Source organism: Anabrus simplex, chromosome 2, assembly GCF_040414725.1.
Source record: "Anabrus simplex isolate iqAnaSimp1 chromosome 2, ASM4041472v1, whole genome shotgun sequence".
Taxonomy (NCBI): Eukaryota; Metazoa; Arthropoda; class Insecta; order Orthoptera; family Tettigoniidae; genus Anabrus; species Anabrus simplex.
Window position 1 is genome coordinate 715,720,579 of NC_090266.1, and position 18,587 is coordinate 715,739,165.

Below are 18,587 nucleotides of genomic sequence, written 5' to 3' on the forward strand. Positions count from 1 at the left end.
CGTGATTGGCATGATGACTTCTGCAGCAGAATTACTTGGATTTCTTGTCTGAGATCACTGCTACTCAACCCGCTTCCGCAGTTTAGCTATTAGCCGCCGTCATCGGAAGCCCGCATTCGATTCCCGGTACTGTCAGAGATTTAAAGATAGCAGGAGAGCTGGTATGTGGCTAAAATGTCACGTGCGGCTCACCTCCATTGTGAGGGTTGGTGGGGGGGTGTCTGAAAAGAGCTGCAACACCTCGGGACGAGGGCACAAGTCTACTTTACAGCCCCTCACATCAAACTAACTTCGATGTGAGTTGATCACATAAGGCTGAGTGAACTCTGTCCAGACCAGAATACATATTCCTGACCGAGTAGACAATTTAAACCTGGGGCTTCTCCGGAGAGTCTACCCGTAGTATGGACTAGTTAGGTGAAAATGAAGTAAACACAAATAAAATATGAAGATAGCCTAAAGTTGGAATACAAGAGGACAAATTGGGGCAAATATTCATTTATAGGAAGGGGAGTTAGGGATTGGAATAACTTACCAAGGGAGATGTTCAATAAATTTCCAATATTATTGAAATCATTTAAGATAAGGCTAGGAAAACAACAGATAGGGAATCTGCTACCTGAGCGACTGCCCTAAATGCAGATCAGTATTGAATGATTGATTGAAAATTTACTCGTAGATCATAATAGCCTATATCTCCTGTCCCCATTTGATACAGACTTCTTCGGGAGCAGCACGCTTTTATCAACAATTGACATGTGTTCCGTTTATGATACTGGAAAGCGCTTGTCTTCCTTATAACAGGAAAGTCCCGAATCATTTCTGTTCCTAAAGATTTAAAAATAAATGTCTTATTACAATTTGCTTTACGTCGCAAAGACGATGGGGTAGGAAAAGGCTAGGAATTGGAAGGAAGCGATCATGGTCGTAATTAAGGTACATGCCCCGGCATTTGCCTGGTGTGAAAATAGAAAACCACGGAAAACCATCTTCAGGGCTACTGACAGTGGGGTTCGAACCCGCTATCTCCCGAATGCAAGCTGATAGCTACATGACTTCCACTGCACAGCCACTTGCTAGGTATTCTAAATATCATATTTCCTTAGATTATTTTCCATATCGATGGCTTTCTTTTCAAACCTCGTATTTCCCAATGCTCTTCCTACCCATTATATTCATTAATACTGGTCACGCCTCCCAGTCACAAATTTATATGCAGTTCATCAGAATAATTTTCGTTGTCTTCATTTTCCTATGCTAATGTGTAAAGGAAAATGAACGTAGCTACTGCTGAAGTGCATAAGTTCGCCATGAAAACAACAACCCTACAGTACGGTATGGTAAGGTCCATGTACTTGATGAATTATTCTTTCCGGATAAGGCCAAAACTCTGTGTTCGTGCCTATCCTAGTACATTCATCAATTACTATACCTTTTGAGGAAAAAAGTGAGGTTATAAAAAAGTGATAACGCTATTTCTTTTATCTGTGAATGAAGATATATTCTCTTTGTTAAATTAGAGGACAAGGTATCAACTGATATACTGTACTTTCACTTAACAGTACGTATTTACGTTGCAACGATTTGGGTGTTGAAGTGCTTTATACGAAAATGCATATGACACCAGAGAACTTCAAATCGATTCTCCTATTGATTATCTGAAGTGAAAGAGATGTAGTATAGCAGTTTGGCGAATCATTATCAGAATCATTGTTATGAGAGTTGAAATTCGTGACAAGTTTATGTTTCTACATTTCTTGAACGAGATACCGGGTAGGCTATTATATTTAAAAGTGTATGGTAACAGAAAGGTCATTCAAATAAAGGTATTTCTAAAACAAGTATTGATTTACGGGAATAAGAATTACCTCCTGGAATAATTTACTATATCTACACTAATTCGATAAATTTCCAACTTCTTTGTAATCATTGAAGACTAGGTAAACAATTGATACGTAATCTGCCACTTGGACGATGGTCCTAAATTCAGGTCATTGGTGATCGATCGAATGATTGATTGATTGATTGATTGATTGATTGATTGATTGATTGATTGATTTACCGACTGTTATTTTAGAATGTAATCCTGTATGTATGTTAAGTGCTCAGCCCGGAGGCTGGTTTGATCCTCAAGAGTTCCATTATCAGCTGTCCTAGTTGGCATAGGTATCACTGAAGAGGCGTACTAGGGAAATGAGAAGTGAGGTAGTTTCACGTTGCATTCCTCACTGAGCCAGATGTTGCTATTATATATCAGTCTACCTAGTCCACTAAAATGAACGCACCAACTGACCCTATGAGCAATATATTCACCCCATCCATGACAGGGACTGGCTGCATAAGGAATGGCATTACTAGCATCACTCATACCTCGGTCACTTTCATGTTGTCAAAGCCAAGGATGAGACTGAGACAGGTTAATGAAAGTAACAAAATTGCTCCAACCCATGCCCGAATATATAGTGCACTGGGAACACTAGGTCTTGCCAGCAAAGGCAATCCTATATTAGCTATTTCCTGGACCATACTAGTTCATACAAAAGACATATTTTGAATTTTCCACATATTGTTTATCTAAATATGGGCAATTTCTAGATAGTGTTGGTCTATTACCCAAATTAAAGTATTATGTTCGTTATTACTGACAACTTAGCAATTCAATACGATAATCAGAAGGTTAAGTTTATATATCACAAGTTTGTTTACATTCAGCAATCTAACGGGAACATTTGGAATTGCTTCTCGATAGGGGACTTGCTTGTCTCGTGCAACTCCCTGAGACTGATACTAGCGGGCGTGCTACATGATGCTATACACCAGAGGTGCTCAGCTAGGCGCCCGCTGAGGCTAGCCCAGTGCGGCCAGGCTGGCGAGACGTAAATGCGGGCAGCTTACATAGTAAGCATACGTCGCAGGGAAGCGAGAGAGCGAACACGCTTTGCAGGAAAGCGAGGGAGCATTGAAATTCGATTGTGATTACGAAGCTCTTCTCCACTACTCACTGAAGTGCTGATTGGGATACATCATTTAAAATAAAACTCTATTATCGAAACGGAAAACTGACCTTTTCAAGATATTCCGGTTTAATTTATACTGCACTCGATATAAACCGTCAGATTTATTTTCTTGTGTTTATTCATTCAAAGAAAACTGACACGTTGTAATGTTTGGGTTACCATCTTCAAAGGTACAGGGTTTAAACGTACAAGCTACGATTTACAATTCATTGCACGGGAATGACAGTATTTCCATTAAAAAAGTAAAATTCTTGTTATTCATTAAGCAAAAATTAACGTAATTGCATAATGCAACAATTTCTTTTGCACAGTGTTGTAGTGTTGTATGATTCTCTGTACACCGAATTCCTGAAAATAGTATTTGAAATTTAACAGGCGGCCGGCGATAATAGCCAGTCTCTAAATAGTGAGAGGGAATTTCATCACGAGTGAGGACACAGATATTTACTATACAAGATTAAAGTACCGGTACAACAACAACAACAGAAACATATCTACCAGGTAGATGTACGGTATGCCTTCAAATAAGTAGCCTCATTGATGTTATTCCCGGTAAGCATGATTGGATTGTTGGTGAGTTTATCAGATAATTTAAGCCCAAACAACCACAAGCCACAGCTTATGCACCTTAACTCCGTATTATATCAAAACTGTTTCTAAAGCAGCTCTTAAAGAGTAATAGTGAAAATTGTAATTCATTACGTACATTATACAAATATTTGAGGTTGTAGGCCTAACTCTTTACTGCATCCGGTCAAAATACATAAACTGCAATGAACATACAGTAAATAACTTTTTTCTTAAAACATAAATTGAAAATGACGTGGTTTTCTGCCCTTTTTTTCATTATTTTCTGCCTCCATTTCAAACTCGGGTATCGCATCAGTGATCTAGAGTGACTTGGAAAACTTCGCCCAACCTTCACGGCCTGTGACATAGCCACAACGTCACTGTGGATAAATAGCATACGCTGCGCTCATCGCCTGCCAGCCCGCCCAAAGGGACGGAATACACAGAGTGAACACCTCTGCTATACACCGTGGACAGGCTTAGGCTCGTCCAAGACTGAAACTACATTGCGGCGCGCTGTGCGCCAGAGTTGCCGTAGTAAAGCAAACCCCCTGAGTTTGATTCGAAGACGGCAGAGTTTATTGGTCCGTTACGAAGCGTTAATACATCGAACGGCCAAAGATGGTTGGTTTTAACACATTTTAGAGTATATGTTAGGTTTATTAAACTACAAAATGGGAAGAAATGGCGATAAATGAAGTTTAAAATTATTGGAGTTGTGCAACACTGCAACAATACCACGCACCGCCCTGGGTAAAATCTAGTCTTCACCTTAACCGTTTCAAGAATATGTTTAGAGAAGTTTGACAAACATGGTACTCGCGGCCACATTCTCCATTCACTGGCGGTGATGTGAGGTTTTCCTCAAGATATGTCTCCAGAGTATTGTGTGTCCAAGACGGAAGGTCGTCCTCTGGTTTTGTCATTTGTAGGCTTATGCCTTCTAATGTATTTTTAAAAATAACCAACAATGATGTGTTCAGATGTTGCTTTTATATGGCCTCAAAGCATGCCTTGAACAACATCCATAGATATCCCCGCTATTTGGTTACTCTGTTTTCATGTGTACATGCTTGTGGCCAGAAGATATTCAAAAAGTAGTCGGAAAATTCCATCAAAATGATAAACTGTTCTATGAATAGAAGGATGTTATAGCAGGAATAGTCCCGTTTTTCAAATTCATGAACTTGAAAGGAAATTGTAAAAATGAAGCCAGTCAGTGCAACAACGTATACAATATTTCCTGTTATAAATTATATTTTGTTGGTTAGTTTGTTGTAAGATTTGGATTATAATTGCAGTGTTTAATTCCATTGAAATATTCTTCCTTTCTTTAAAATGTGTTATTTCTCGTGTGAAACATATTGTTATCCATAATCCTTTATTTCTTGCCATACAATTGGTCATTCCATACCTTAACTTTGCATCTGGTCTTATCATTAATTGAAATATAAGCAATTATGCAAAATTACCACTTCATATGGATTACTCTGCATCAGTATTTTGATCACATAAAGCTTATAATAGAATTGTTAGGCCATTAAATCATACGCACGTACATTCCTACTAACGCGCACATACCACCTTTAAAGAGTTTTATGAATTTTCCGGCGTCGTAACGTCTCCGAAACAGTGTTTCTTCTTACAAACTATGAAAAATGATGCAAAATATAGATCAGCAAATGTTAGGGCGCATTACGAAAAATTTGTACTGCTTATGATCCTGTTTGAACTAAAGGGTATTGTTTGGACCGCTCTCATACGGTAATCGATAACTCAACTCAACATATGACGATGAGATTCCATGGCTGTGATCAGGCTGATATGGTGTAAGGAAGGTATATTTAGACTATCTGAATAATAGCCAATATTTTTTGAAATACCTGGTGTTTGTGCAGTTATTTTAGAAATATAGTAGACAGAAGCTCAGTGGTAGTGCGTGGGCGCCTGGACCCGAGATGGTAGATACCTGCCACAGACCTGCTCGGATTTTTGGAGGGATCTCTTGAGACACAGTTAGTGTTTATCCGGTAAAATTCAAATGAAATGAAATGAAATCAAATCAAATCAAATCAAATCAAATCAAATCAAATCAAATCAAATCAAATCAAATCAAATCAAATCAAATCAAATCAAATCAAATCAAATCAAATCAAATCAAATCAAATCAAATCAAATCAAATCAAATCAAATCAAATCAAATCAAATCAAATCAAATCAAATCAAATCAAATCAAATCAAATCAAATCAAATCAAATCAAATCAAATCAAATCAAATCAAATCAAATCAAATCAAATCAAAATGTCTGCAACAGGGTAACTTTCCGTAGTTTCCCATTTTCACACCAGGAAAATGCTGAGGCTGTACCTTAAGTAAGGCCACGGCTGCATCCTTCCCACTCCTAGCCCTTTCCTGTCCCATCGTCGCCGTAAGACCTATCTATGTCGGTGCGACGTAAAGCAACTTGTAAATAAAATAAAAATAACTCGGTAACTGAAGACACAGATTATTGTTTTTCTTATTATTATTCGCAATGAAGAGATTTTTTTTTTTTTGCTAGTTGCTTTACGTCGCACCGACACAGATAGGTCTTATGGCGACGATGGGACAAGGAAGGGCTAGGAGTGGGAAGGAAGCGGCCGTGGCCTTAATTAAGGTATAGCCCCAGCATTTGCCTGGTGTGAAAATGGGAAACCACTTTCACACCAGGCAAATGCTGGGGCTATACCTCAATTAAGGCCACGGAATGAAGAGATAAAGGCTAAGATAGGAACGAACTTGAAGGATGAAGGTGTATTATACGCCTTTGGGAGTGGGAACATGTTAAGCGAATGGAGGAAGAAAGGCTAAAAGGAATGGATTCGGCCATAAAGTGCAAGAGAAACAGAGGGAGATCAAGGCGACGATGGTTAGACTAAGTCTTTAATGATTTAATAAGAGGTGTGGAACTACAGGAGGCCACATAACTAGTTGAAAATAGATTATTGTGGAGCACGTACTTAATTCACAGATGCTAGCAGACTGAACGCTGAAAGACATGAGTCTATAATGAATATGTATGTTTATTGTTATTATTAGGCACAAAAGAGTTATAGTCGTAAATACAACTTAATAATAATAATAATACATATGTTTCTAGCGTTTAACGTCGCACTAACACATCGAAGGTTTCCGTCGACGCAAAGGTGGGAAAGGCAAGGTAGCGGCCGTGTCATCAATTAAGGTACAGCCCCAGCATTTTCCTGGTGTGAAAATGCGAAACCACGGAAATCTATCTTTAGGGCTGTCGACTTGACGGTGGGATTCGAACCCTCCATCTCCCGAATACAAATTAATAATAACAGATAGTGTTGAAAGTCCCTTCAGCAGCTATTTATCTCTAGAGATGCTGGAGTGGAGGGATTTTGACCAGTAAGTAAATGAAGTAGACTCATGCTCACGTCCCGAGGTTCGTGGAGCTGTTTTCAGGCATACATCCAATGGAGGTGAGTTGCATGTACTGTAATTTAGCCACATACCATCCCTTCTGCCGCTCTTCAATACCGGAATCGAACCCAGGGCTCCGAGGAAGCAGTTAACAGAACAAACCGTGGAGGCAGACTACATTTAAATATAGTACTGGGATTCGATTTCGCAACTGCGATCATAGCAGGCGTTGCTGTGTTATATAAATGGAACATTACATACAAAAATACAAACAAGGGAAAGAATTCTACTTTTTATACAACAGAGATTTTATACGTTAAGTGTTTTTTCTCAAATGTTTTGTCCTGTAACTTATCATTAAAATATAAACACGAGCAATTATATTTTTGAATTATCCAGGTACAAAATATATTGTTAAATTTTAATGTGGGAGACGCAGTTACAGTGAGGTAGGAGTAGATAATGTGTCCTGGACCCTGACTGAGAAGAAGGGTGGTTATGTAAAACAAAACAAAAATCCACAGCATGTTTCCAGTCATTTGACCGGGTCAGGAATGGAATGAATGAAACCCCCATCTAGCGGCGAGGATAGGAATTGTGCTGGCTGTCGAAGCCTGTCGCACTTCTCTGGGGCCATTGAGAATGGTATTTATTTATTTATTGTATAACTTTTAGTGCCTAGGGTATGCGAGGACATATTCGGCTCACCTGATGCAAGTCTTGACGCCCATGGGCATTTTGAGCGTTTGGATGTGGAATGATACTGATGATAATGAGGTAGGGAGGGGGGCGAAACCCGGTGTCGGCACATAGCCTTCTCCTGTCGAATAACTCCAAGGGGTCTGCTCAAGGCTTCATGTCACCTTCCGACTTACGAATCCCCATATGCACTCACTCCATATGAACACTGCGGAAAGGTTTGGAATTGAATCCAGGCTTTTGGCACGCAATTGTATACCACCACCTCTCCTACCCCGCCGGCCAACATTCTCCTAGTAGGGTGAACGTGAAGTTGTTCAATCAAGATGTCACTACCTCAGATTTAACCGTTACTTTGTTATTATGTCGATGAGCAGCACTCCTTTAGTATTTGGAATTGAATAAATGTACCGATCCAGATTATTTACTGATATCAAAGTGGATGTCCTTACATTAAGAAAATTTTTGAGAGAAGTTTAATATGACTATCTTTAGCTAAAGCAAGTGATTGACTCAAAATGATCCCTGCTCCACAAATGGCGACGGTACAACGGTTAGTTTTATAGTATTATAACGTTATTAATAGGTGATCTTTGATTAATAGAAGCTGTATTATCGCTAAATTATCTGTTTTCTTCTGTCTTGAGGCATGACATAAGATACTTGGGTCTTTCGTTCTTTCCGCAAAGTGTGAGGCGGCAAGTGTCTGATGTCACAGGGATATCACTATCTGGTAATATTACTCCTTTTTGTTCAGTTCTGATATGTATATACAGGGTTCATCAGAACTATACTTACAAAATATCAGGGATGCCCTTCGTGTTATGTTAAGAAAGATGGTGCAATTATTGGATTGGTGGAGAAAATAGTTCTTTTCTAGAAAATGAGGTTACTTTGTTATTGACGAACTTGCCGTATTTTCTATGCCAGAGAGCCAGGTGCTGCCTGCTGCTGTGCGTCAGAGGTGGGAAGGGATGGTAAGGGAAGGGAAGGGAAGGGAAGGGAAGGGAAGGGAAGGGAGGGGAAGTGGGAAGTGGAAGACAGAGATAATGTTCGATGCGAATGCACAAGTTTCCCATTCGTAAAGAGCCAGCCGCTGCCTCCAGCTGTGCTTCAGAGTTGGGAAGGGAAAGGAGAGGAAGTGGGAAGTGGGAGACAATAATGCTGGGTGGGAATGCACAAGTTTCTCGTTCGTTTCGTGTAGTCGCTTCCCAGCTCTAGTAGGCTCAAGTAGACTGCTATACGAACCCCATAGAAAGAGGAGATGAACTTGTACCAGGAATACAGGTAGCTTTTCAGGTCATTTTCGACACACCACACAGCTTTAACATAGTTCAAATGTCACTACTAGACCGTTGTGAACTGTGCATCGAAGTGGGCAGGGGGCATGTTGAACATGCACTGTAATCAAACCATTGGGAGTTTTGTTTCCTTCGTTCAGTTTTTCATTCCGCTTACAATGTTGTGTGTGAAGGAATACACAATCGTGGGGTGGTAGCGTTGTGTCTTCGATCATGTTAAAATAATAAAGAACTTTACTGCGACCAACAGACGAGAGAAGAAACGATCTGGTGCATTCCTTGACTGACAAGTGTGTCTTAATTACAGTGTGTTCTTGTACTGTGTGTGCAGTTATGGCTGTTTAATAAACGAACTGTGGATATTGCCTGTAATAGGCAGGCGAGTCGAACGAGGAAATTTGTGCATACGCGAGGAGCATTACCTCCGTCTCCATCATACACCCCACTTCACCTCCCTCGCCTTCTCTTCCCTGGAGCACGGTAGCGGCTTGTGCTCTGGCATAACAAATACGATGAGTTCTTCAAATTTGAATCGCGCGTCTGGAAATAACAAAGTAACTTCATTTTCTGCCAACGGCCGTAGCCGTGTTGAAACACCGGATCACGTGAGATCTCCGAAGTTAAGCAACAGTGGGCGTGGTCAGGAGTTGGATGGGTTGCCACGAACTGTTGGTGGGGGGTCATGGAATGGAGGAGCGGAAAGGAACTGGCCACCCTACCGCACGTAAACTCCGGCTCAGGAACACCTCTGCGGAGGTTCGGACCTGCCTTCGGGCAGAATAACCCTTACCTTACCTCCATTTTCTCGAAAAGAAACATTTTCTCCGCCAATCCGATTGCACTATCTTTTTTAACATAACACGAAGAACATCTCCTATTTTTTTTTGTCGGTATAGTTCTGATACACTCTGTATATCTGATATCTAACTTTTCTAAAAAAATAAACGGAGCAACTAATAACGAAATCATGCATGATAAACCTTAACATCATGAAGAAATATGTCCGCGTTTTCTGCTTAACACTGAAGAGGCTATTCAGGTGTCTAGCATGACGAGGAAGTCACGGTCGAGCACAAAGTGTTAAATAATGATACTGAACATTCCTGTATGGAACAATATGTACAAATAATTTTATAACTGATGAATAATTTAAATACGGTAATCTATGCCTATTATACCCCCTTTTTGCATCACGTCTGATCTAAACCGAAAAATTGAAATTTATTGTTACAAGGAGTCCTCAACTTATTATGATTCTTATAATAAAAATATTTTTAGCATCATGGAAGAAAATTAGGAGGAAAGGGAACTATTTCTACAGTTACTCTACTTGGACCATTACATTTTTATTTCAATGCACGTTTCTGAAAGTGATATTTTTATTTTCTAAAATAAATTAAATGTTTAAAAGGATCGTAATGAATCTATCTTTTAATTATACAGTTCCTTACGTTCTCTGGCAACAAGAAAAATAGTGGTTAAAAGTGTCGGAAGTAGATAATGGGGCATGTACAGTCACTCAAAAAAGGAACGAGCGCGTGGTACTGTATAAATTCCTCGCAAGTACACTTTTCACAGAAACAAGTGAACCTATAGATATAATGTTGGGGTATCCATAGGGTTTGTGTCGCCATGGGAGGTGAACTATAATTTGATAATAATTACAACTGAATCTGATAAAATATTTGATGTGAAAAACATGCAATTGGCATGAGCTCATTCCTTTGTTGACCGACTATACATTCGCACACGATAGGGTTTATTAGAAGATATTTATAACTCCCATGGCTATTACAATATTTCGGCTGACAGGGTCCTTCGTTATTTAAAAATCATTTGCTATATCTTACTGAGATGGTGTTAGTACTGTTGTAACTGCAATGTAATTATTGGGACAGGATTAGGTTAGGTACTGTATTCTGAAACTTGAAATAAGGCACTCTCACAGCAAGCCGCATAACGGAACTACAGTACTTATAGAGCCATCAGACACTAGATAACCATGGATCACGCAGTAACAATTAAGGAAGTCATTTTCTTACCTCAGAATTTCCTTTCGAGTGAAAAATGTGCAATCCTGAAAGACAAATATCAGTATCAAAAATTATATTTTAATAAGGTATAAATATATATTTTACAACATTTATATCCAATAAAATATTGCTGAAAATTGAACCCTATTAAAAATATATTGAATAGAAAATAATTGTTGGTAGCCTCTCCTTAGTTACTACTGGCTTATAGACTAAGAAATATGGGAATAAAATCTTCCGACATTGGGTTTGGAAGGGGATGTGGACGTGGTGCCAACAACTATGGTGTCAGATTGGAGAAAAAATTTGCAAATTACAATGTTTAGGATCAACTACCTATAGCACATGGGTATATTCAAAGCATTTTGCATTACGGGCAAAGAAACGGGAAGGATGATTGTGAACATTTTCTATCGTCATTACTTACTTTTTATTTACAGTATGGCTTACACTTTATAATTAAAATTGTAGGGGTCCGCTGCCTGTAATTCCATTTAATTTGCCTTATATTGATATATTTATCCGTTTTAGGTCAACTCAAGACCGTATCAGTGGTTTTTAGCTTTCGTGCCTGTTTGTTCTACCATCACGGGGTAACGGCTGGATTTTGTCTCAACCAAATTTTGTATTTAGAGTCAATTAATTCAGGAGCAGGTTTTGATATGCATGCCATTTAAAAATCACGGAATATACTGGAGGTTTATAGAAAGACCAGAAGAGATATTTCTCAATGAGCTTTTACATTATTGGTTATAGGCCCTATCTTGACCAATCTTCATATTCATAGTCTACCCATCCAGGAGCAGGTTTTGATATGCGTATCATTTAAAAATCGCTGAAGGAATACCGGAACAGTTTTTGTTCAATTTTCTCTTACACAATTGATTATATGTTAAATCTGTGAACTATGTGTGAAACACCCCTTCATTTTCAATTTTTTTTCAAGTAGCATTACGTCGCACCGACACAGATAGGTCTTATGGCGACAATGGGACAGGAAAGGGCTAGGAATGGGAAGGAAGCAGCCGTGGCCTTAATTAAGGTGCAGCCCCAGCATTTGCCTGGTGTGAAACTGGGAAACCACGGAAAACCATCTTCAGGGCTGCCGACAGTGGGGTTCGAACCCACTATCTCCCGAATACTGCATACTGGCCGCACTTAAGCGACTGCAGCTATCCAGCTCGGTCCTTCATTTTCCTTACCACAGTATTGTAGGGATGTTGCTTGCATGGTGAATTTACTCATCCTACAGTTTTATGTATTTAAGGTTCATTTTTCTTTACACATCAGAATAGGAAAATTAACACAACGAAAGTTATTCTGCTCCGCCTCTGTGGTGTAGTGGTTAGTATGGTTATCTGCCATCCCCGGAGGCCCGGGTTCGATTCCTAGCTCTGCCACGAACTTTGGAAAGTGGTACGAGGGCTGGAACGGGGTCCACTCAGCCTCGGGAGGTCAAATGAGTGGAGGTGCGTTCGATTCCCACCTCAGCCATCCTGGATGTGGTTTTCCGTGGTTTCCCACTTCTCCTCCAGGCAAATGCCGGGATGGTACCTAACTTAAAGTCACGGCCGCTTCCTTCCCTCTTTCTTGTCTATCCCTTCCAATCTTCCCATCCCCCCGCAAGGCCCCTGTTCAGCATAGCAGGTGAGGCCGCTGGGCGAGGTACTGGTCATCCTCCACAGTTTTATTCCCGACCCAGTGTCTGAAGCTCCAGGACACTGCCCTTGAGGCGGTAGAGGTGGGATCCCTCGCACAGTCCGAGGGAAAAACCGACCCTGGAGGGTAAACAGATAAAGAAGAAGAAGAAGTTATTCTGATGGACTGAATATGTGGCTGGGAGGCATGACCAGTCTTAAGGAATATCATGGGTAGGGAGACCATTTGGACATACGTGGTTTTAAACGAAAGTCATCACTATACATATCCTGTCAGAAAAAGTAAGATCGATCCCAAGAAGTACCTTACTGCAGCTGGTAATGAAATACACAGTTCCACAGTGTAACGTAGGCTTTTAGAGGCAGGTCGAAAACCTAGTAGACCTGTAAAGACAACTTTTGGCACCAACAACGATTAAATAAAAGCAACTGGAATTGACAAAACAGTATAGAAAATAGGCTATTCAGGGCAGGTGAAAGGTTGTTTTGCCCGAAAAACCTCAATCTTTGTGTAGGAGATCAGAGAACAGCACGTGTGAAGGTCTCACAATGTAAAGCTCTCGCCTAGACACATACATCAGACAGTGAAACATCCAGACCAGAAAATGCTCTGGGGGTGTTTCTCTTATAAGATGGTTTTACGTGGTTTTCCACTTTCACACCAGGCAAATGCTGGGACTGTACTTTAATTAAGGTCACGGCCGCTTACTTCCCATTCTCAGGCCTTCCCTGTCCCATGGTCGCCATAAGACCTATCTGTGTCGGAGCGACGTAAAGCAAAAAAAAAAAAAGAAGTAGACAAAAACAGGAAAAATGGATATTGTTGTGTTTTCTGACTTGACTAATTGTTGTTTATTTGTTTAAGAGACCAGGGACACCTCTGACAGTCAGTCTCATGTCAGGTAGTCAGTTACTCAAGATGGTAGGCCTACATGTTAAATACATTCTAAATTTGTGAAGGGCGTTGGTTCGTTGTTCCTTTCCCAAGGAATTGTGAACAGTGATGGACATATAGAAATACTGCTAAGGAAAGCGTTGCCAGAGCTGCAGAAATTATGTTTTGAAGGAAATGAAATGAAATGGCGTATGGCTTTTAGTGCCGGGAGTGTCCGAGGACATGTTCGGCTCGCCAGATGCAGGTCTTTTGATTTGACCCCCGTAGGCGACCTGCGCGTTGTGATGAGGATGAAATAATGATGAAGACGACACACACACCCAGTCCCCGTACCAGAGAAATTAACCAATTAAGGTTAAAATTCCCGACCCTGACGGGAATCGAACCCGGGACCCCTGTGACCAAAGGCCAGCGAGCTAACTATTTAGCCATGGAGCCGTACGTTTTGAAGGTGAGGACATTTTACAGCAGGACTGTGCCAGCTGTTAGGTTTCCAGCAAGGTCATGACATTCATCGAGGAATTTCTGAGTCAAGTACTGTATTTGCATTGGCCGTGGAACTCCCCCGACATGAATCCGATCGAGAACTTTTGGAGCATATGCAAAGGCAGGCTGAGAAAAATGGATTGCTCAACAAAGAAAAACTGCTTTGTAACCTAGTTAATGTGTGTTACTATGACAAAAAAAAATGAATAAAAATGCGATGTGTTGATGGACTCAATGCCTTAAAGATTAGAAATTATTTCTGAAGCAAAAGAAGGTCATACGAAGTATTAAGGAGGGTTGGTTTCTTTAAAATTTTATTGATTCAGTAATTAAAGCGGCCTCCTTAAAGAAATCGTTCTGTCCATATTAACTCACACAATGGGGTATTATGATGATGATGTGTTCTTTAAGTACAGTATACGCGATAGGTTAAGTCACATTCTACTAATTACGTTAATGACGTTTTTATTTTTATGTAGTACGAAATAATATAGCAACATGGATTTATTTATGAGTATATACTTGTATAAACAACCGAGCGCTATCGCCACTGGCTTTTCACCAAGACGGCCGCGGTTCGAATCCCGGATAATGTGGGATTTAAAAAATGAAATGTCACGTGTTCATCGTGTCGACTTTATGTAAACTGGATGTCCTAAAGCTATACTCACGACATCAACAGTCATGTAAAATTACAAACTTTCTTCATCATCATCATCATCATCTGTTTACCCTCCAGGTTCGGTTTTTCCCTCGGACTGAGCGAGGGATCCCACCTCTACCGCCTCAAGGGCAGTGTCCTGGAGCTTCAGACTCTCGGTCGGGGGATACAACTGGGGAGTATGACCAGTACCTCGCCCAGGCGGCCTCACCTGCTATGCTGAACAGGGGCCTTGTGGAGGGAGGGGAAGATTGGAAGGGATAGGCAAGGAAGAGGGAAGGAAGCGGCCGTGGCCTTACGTTAGGTACCATCCCGGCATTCGCCTGGAGGAGAAGTGGGAAACCACGGAAAACCACTTCCAGGATGGCTGAGGTGGGAATCGAACCCACCTCTACTCAGTTGACCTCCCGAGGCTGAGTGGACCCCGTTCCAGCCCTCGTACCACTTTTCAAATTTCGTGGCAGAGCCGGGAATCGAACCCGGGCCTCTGGGGGTGGCAGCTAATCACGCTAACCACTACACCACAGAGGCGGACACAAACTTTCTTGCTTTCTTTTATTCTTTAGTGCATTGGATTAATTTCCTCAGTAGGCCCTTTGGAAGTCTCGGGAGATACTGTAGAGTCACAACGAGAGGGTGGCTCAAACAATTTCAGGAATCATGCTTTATGCAGTGCGTAGTTATTACATTTTTTTTGCTAGGGGCTTTACGTCGCACCGACACAGATGCGTCTTATGGCGACGATGGGATAGGATAGGCCTAGGCGTTGGAAGGAATCGGCCGTGGCCTTAATTAAGGTACAGCCCCAACATTTGCCTGGTGTGAAAATGGGAAACAACGGAAAACCATCTTCAGGGCTGGCGACAGTTGGGTTCGAACCTACTATCTCCCGAATACTGGATACTGGCCGCACTTAAGCGACTGCAGCTATCGAGCTCGGTCGTAGTTATTACAAAAGAAGAGAATTCACATTATGGAGTTGTGGTTAGAATTAGTCGAAAACAGGAAAAATGGATATTGTTGTGTTTTCTGACTTGACTGATTGTTATTTATTTGCTTAAGAGACCAGGGACACCTCTGACAGTCAGTCTCATGTCAGATAGTCAGTTACTCAAGATGGTACAATTCTAAATTTGTGAAGAAGGAATATCCCATCTCCAGTCATTTCATTAAAAGCAAAGCTATGTGTTGTGTGCAGAGGCGGCTCATGAAGTATCAATTTTTAAACATTTATAACATTAATATACAGTAGCATTTTTCATGGATAATTATAACTCGTTCTAAGATAAAATATTAACAAATCAGACCATGAGAATAACATCGTCACACATCTATGCCCCCAAAAATGTGGAAGTCGATGGTGTTGCTGCTAATTTTTGCAGTGAAAATAAATTAGAGGCTTGTATACTCTAAGAGAATTTACCTTTACAAGATCGGTCCTGAGAAATGTACAGAAGTGGAAGTGGCCTTCACAAAGCCTGGGTTTCAAGTTTATGATAATAATACTGTTACTGGCTTTACTGCTTTTACGGTTTTCGGAGACGTCGAAGTGCCGGATTTTACTCCCTCAGGAGTTTTTTACGTGCCAGTAATCTATCGACACGAGGCCGACCTTCAACAAAGAAAAACACCTTTGTAACCTAGTTAATGTGTGTTACTATGAAAAAAAAATTAATAAAAGTGCGATGTGTTGATAAACTCAATGCCTTAAAGGTTAGAAATACCACTGGACTGAGCCAGGTTCGAACCTGCCACGTTGGGGTCAAAAGACAAGCGCCTCATCCGTCTGAGCCACCCTACCCGCCTCTCTTTTTTCTAATGGATGACTAGATAAGTAAGTTTCCTGGGAAACACGAACGCAGTTTTCCACCACTATAAAACACATGTTTTAGGCTGATATTCGCAACAGCACATGTTTTCTCGAGTAAACAGAAATCTGCATGAGTCGAAAGCAACCTTGCAACTACGCGCGAGAACAATTTTCTCAGAAATGCATCAGCCAAACATTCCCCGCCCGCCTTTTTCTTAAGTGTTAGCAAAACTAAAAGCTACCGGGCTTTTGTTGCACTGTTTCGAGACCAGTTTGGAGAGATGGGGATAGTACTGTTTGAGTGAGAAATAACGGTTGTGACAGAGACGAGAAGTATATGAGCGACAAATTTCTTTGGCGAATACTGTGTTTTTAAACACGTTTTCCTGTACCTCTTAACATTTGTACTCTCCACCTAGGACTATTTTAGAGGCTTTTACTGGTCCATCCGCCAGAATGAACGAAACGGCAGAGCAGACTAGAGCTATGCTCTAAACGACAAAACAGAATAACCAGTAGTATCCTTCCCAGTTTTACGCTCAGGAAAAGAATAATTTGGAAATAAGAGTCCGCCTCTGTGGTGTAGTGGTTAGCGTGATTAGCTGCCACCCCCGGAGGCCCGGGTTCGATTCCCGGCTCTGCCACGAAATTTGAAAAGTGGTACGAGGGCTGGAACGGGGTCCACTCAGCCTCGGGAGGTCAACTGAGTAGAGGTGGGTTCGATTCCCACCTCAGCCATCCTGGAGGTGGTTTTCCGTGGTTTCTCACTTCTCCTCCAGGCGAATGCCGGGATGGTACCTAACTTAAGGCCACGGCCGCTTCCTTCCCTCTTCATTACCTATCCCTTCCAATATTCCCATCCCTTCACAAGGCCCCTGTTCAGCATAGCAGGTGAGGCCGCCTGGGTGAGGTACTGGTCATACTCCCCAGTTGTATCCCCCGACCAAGAGTCTGAAGCTCCAGGACACTGCCCTTGAGGCGGTAGAGGTGGGATCCCTCGCTAAGTCCGAGGGAAAAACCGAACCTGGAGGGTAAACAGATGATGATGATGGTAAATAATCGAAGCCAATGAGTAGCCGCGCCTGGCACTACGTGAAAATGTGATTAAGATATTCTTATTAGGGTTTACTGTGGAAAAATACTTACGTTTATTTTTAATTGATTAAGATTACTAAGTTATGGAGGATCAAAGTAGCTGATTACAGGACCGCACGGTGACGTATCGTAAAGACGAGCAGCACAGAGCTGGGATATTCCACATGGTTAGCGAAGTTCTGGTCCATCCTCACCTGCATTCACTAGTTTTGACGTACCTGATAATCTTCAAACTGTTCTTCTGTGAATGTTACCAATTTATTCCCCATGCTAGCTGAATCTGTGTACTGTCGAGCGATACGTCCCTCACTGTGCAGGGCAGTTAGTAGTAGACGGGCTGGCGATGGGCCACGCCCTGTCTCCATGGATACTGGGTGTGTCTCTGTTGAGTGTTTGAGGAACTCACTGGATTTCTTCAGCAAGTACAGACTACATTTTCACCCTCATGAGATGTGTACAACTGTTTATTGACGAGATTTCTGGATACTGTGAGGTTCCTTATTTCTCGTTCCTCAGAATCGATGGCTGATTTTCCCTTTCAGGGTATTATTTACTGGCTGCGCTGGCTTTCAGTGCCCAAGTTAGCGGGTTCGATCCTGAATCGGTCCGGTGATATTTGAAGATGCTGCAATACACCATCCTCGTGTTGGTGGATTTACCAGCACGCAAATGAAGTCGTGCAAGGACAAAATCTGGCATCTAGGCGTCTCCAGTAAGCATAAAAGTAGTTAGTGGCATATTATTATTCTTCTTCTCCTTCTTAATCTGCTTACCCTTCAGGGTTGGTTTTTCCCTCGGACTCAGCGAGGGATCCCACCTCTACCGCCTCAAGGGCAGTGTCCTGGAGCGGGACGCATTGGGTCGGGGATACAACTGTGGAGGAGGACCAGTACCTCGCCCAGGCGGCCTCACTTGCTATGCTGAACAGGGGCCTT

At 41.4% G+C, this 18,587-nt stretch overlaps 1 protein-coding gene across 1 annotated transcript in view; it reads right to left on the minus strand.

Moving 5' to 3' along the window:
* Window positions 1-17,945, minus strand: part of Cib2 (Calcium and integrin binding family member 2) — a 76,524-nt gene extending 58,579 nt beyond the window's left edge. Inside the window, exons 1-2 of the mRNA XM_067139392.2 lie at window positions 17,871-17,945; window positions 11,057-11,091 (exon numbers count right to left, since the gene is read on the minus strand). Coding sequence (XP_066995493.1) covers window positions 11,057-11,091; window positions 17,871-17,921 — 86 coding nt within the window. The 5' untranslated portion in view covers window positions 17,922-17,945. The remainder of the gene's footprint in view (window positions 1-11,056; window positions 11,092-17,870) is intronic.
* Window positions 17,946-18,587: the final 642 nt, after the last annotated feature.